Genomic DNA, 2,286 nt, shown 5'->3' with positions numbered 1-2,286 from the left:
TTCTATGATTCTGTGATTCTATCCATTATGAAAAAATACATAGCTTTGAGGGACTAGGAATACCGTGTTTTCAAACTGAAATGAAGCATTCGATATACATAAGAGGAGCAGAGTAAATATAAGTTATTTTACCTTACTGTTGCCCTTAAAATCTTCCTGATCAAAATCAAAATGTCGACACAATGCTCCCACAGTGAAAAGTGATCTAAGTAGTGCTGGTTTATTGGCAGTAAGTATTGTACTGTTGGGGTCTTCTTGGTGTTGACTTTTTAATTTTGACAGTGCACCTACAGTAAGATAAAAGTTTTGATCACAGTATTTAATCATGGTGTATCCCTAAGACAAGACTTGCAAGCAAAACTGTAGTGACAATTACAGTTTGTGATTTTACTTACCATAGTATCTATTAAAACAGGCCCACACAAATTTATAATTCTGGGTGACCTTGTTCACAACAGCCCCAAGACAGCTCACACAGTGCTGAACAACCTAGGATCAAGAAAGAAGAAATGAGATATATATTTAAAGTTAAACCAGAGATTTTTGTGAAGTTATGTAGGAACTAAAGAAGTGTTAGAACTAAACTAATGATCTGACAGTTGTCATGTCCATCTCCTAGACTGCTCTGAAAACCTGCCCAAACATGTAATTGTTAAAATATAGTAACAACACACACAAACACCAATAAACCAAGAACATAGATTTTTCATGGCTCAAAAGTTATCTTTATAATGAAGACAGAGTTCATTTAAATCAAAACCATGTATTTCACAATGTGAAATGGAACCAACGGAATAGTAGCAATTAAAAGCTTACCGTCATGCCATATTTGATGATGAGTTTCATAAGGTCTTCCTCAATAGTGGCAAGAAAGGTCTCACTTGGGTGCTCCATTAGCGGCACTACGAGCTCTAAGATTTTTGCAACATTGCAGATGACCATGAAATCATTCTGGGTCTGAAACAACAGTATTTATAATATTTAACATTTCTGGCTGTGTTACCTATAAGCTAAGTATTATTAATATGCATCATGCAACATCTGTATTAATATTATATTATACATATTAATGTGATGCAGTTACATCATAGTATGGTGCAATTATGTATCTTATAGAAGATATTTGGTAAATATTTAAAAGAACATTTATATAGTTTACATCTGCTTTTATATTACACATTATTTTAAAAGCAAATTTTTGTTTTCTATAGAACTTCTGGAGAAAAAAAAAACCTGTAGAAGCTGACCTTCACCTCTCATCAAAGCTGTGACAGACCTGAAAACTTTTGTCCCAATAATTTTTTTGGAGTACTACAACAAATCTAGGAACATTTCCCAACACATGCACACTAGAGAACATACAACACCTGGGAACAAGTATTGGCAACAAATGAAGTTGTGCTATGGCTGAATGGGGCTTAAATAAAATAAATAATAATGCACACAAATATAAAAATTACAATTAAAATGATTACTGGTTTGCATTATCATGACTGTATATGTATTGTAAGTGAGGAATCTATGGAAAACATGCATATGTTATATATACATACTGCTAGAAATTGACTTTTTTGACAAATCAAGCTCACTAATCACAATAGGATAATTTCCAAATACTACTATCAAGCTATTTAACATATTCAAGCTGACAGTGGTAATTCTACAATTCATCTCAACCTGTATAAGTACAAAACTTATGTAACACACTAAAGAGAAGTTGCAGCAAGTAAATAATCAGATAACCCTTTCCTATACAATTTGATCAGAAGCAGCTCTAAAAGTCTGTTGTAGATGTGCGTAGAAAATGCTCTAGGGCTAAACCTGTAAAATGCTAGCTTATACCTACAAGCTAAGCTGATAACAGGTATTCTCAAGCCTGCCCTTCCCTGTCTAATCTAATTTATGGGATTCCGGCCCCCTCCCCAGCCAAGCTCTTCCTTGAGACATGGCTGCATGATCCTGCCCTGCTGCTTCTGCTAGATCAGAGGTTCATCATAACCTTCACTAAGCCAACTGTGCTAATGAAAATGGCAGAAATGGATGGGGGGGGGGGGGGGGGGGAAGAGGTGTGCATTTTACTGGAGTGGGTTCGGAATTATAGCTCTCTACTATTTTTGTGAGCTAAACTGTTTTACAGGGAAATACAAAACCACCAGAGCTAGGGAAGGAAGAGGTGAAATGCTGAAGAGGATGGAGCAGGACATTTTCCTTTTGGTATATTTGCTATATGTTAGATCACTGTTTTATGGAATTAACTACTTTTAAGACTGTGAATTTAAAATAAAG

General features: G+C 35.1%; 1 protein-coding gene across 1 annotated transcript in view; it reads right to left on the bottom strand.

Annotated features, from left to right (window-relative positions):
• Positions 1–132: 132 nt before the first annotated feature.
• Positions 133–2,286, bottom strand: part of LOC104516890 (nipped-B-like protein) — a gene marked incomplete at both ends in the record, with an annotated part of 10,166 nt that continues 8,012 nt past the window's right edge. Inside the window, 3 exons of the mRNA XM_010161384.1 lie at positions 133–287; positions 396–489; positions 817–957. Of these exons, the coding sequence (XP_010159686.1) occupies positions 133–287; positions 396–489; positions 817–957 (390 nt within the window). The remainder of the gene's footprint in view (positions 288–395; positions 490–816; positions 958–2,286) is intronic.

Source organism: Eurypyga helias, unplaced genomic scaffold (genome assembly GCF_000690775.1).
Source record: "Eurypyga helias isolate BGI_N326 unplaced genomic scaffold, ASM69077v1 scaffold32610, whole genome shotgun sequence".
NCBI classification, from domain to species: domain Eukaryota; kingdom Metazoa; phylum Chordata; class Aves; order Eurypygiformes; family Eurypygidae; genus Eurypyga; species Eurypyga helias.
The sequence above is the reverse complement of the archived record's forward strand: the minus strand, read 5'-3'. Positions and strand labels throughout refer to the sequence as shown.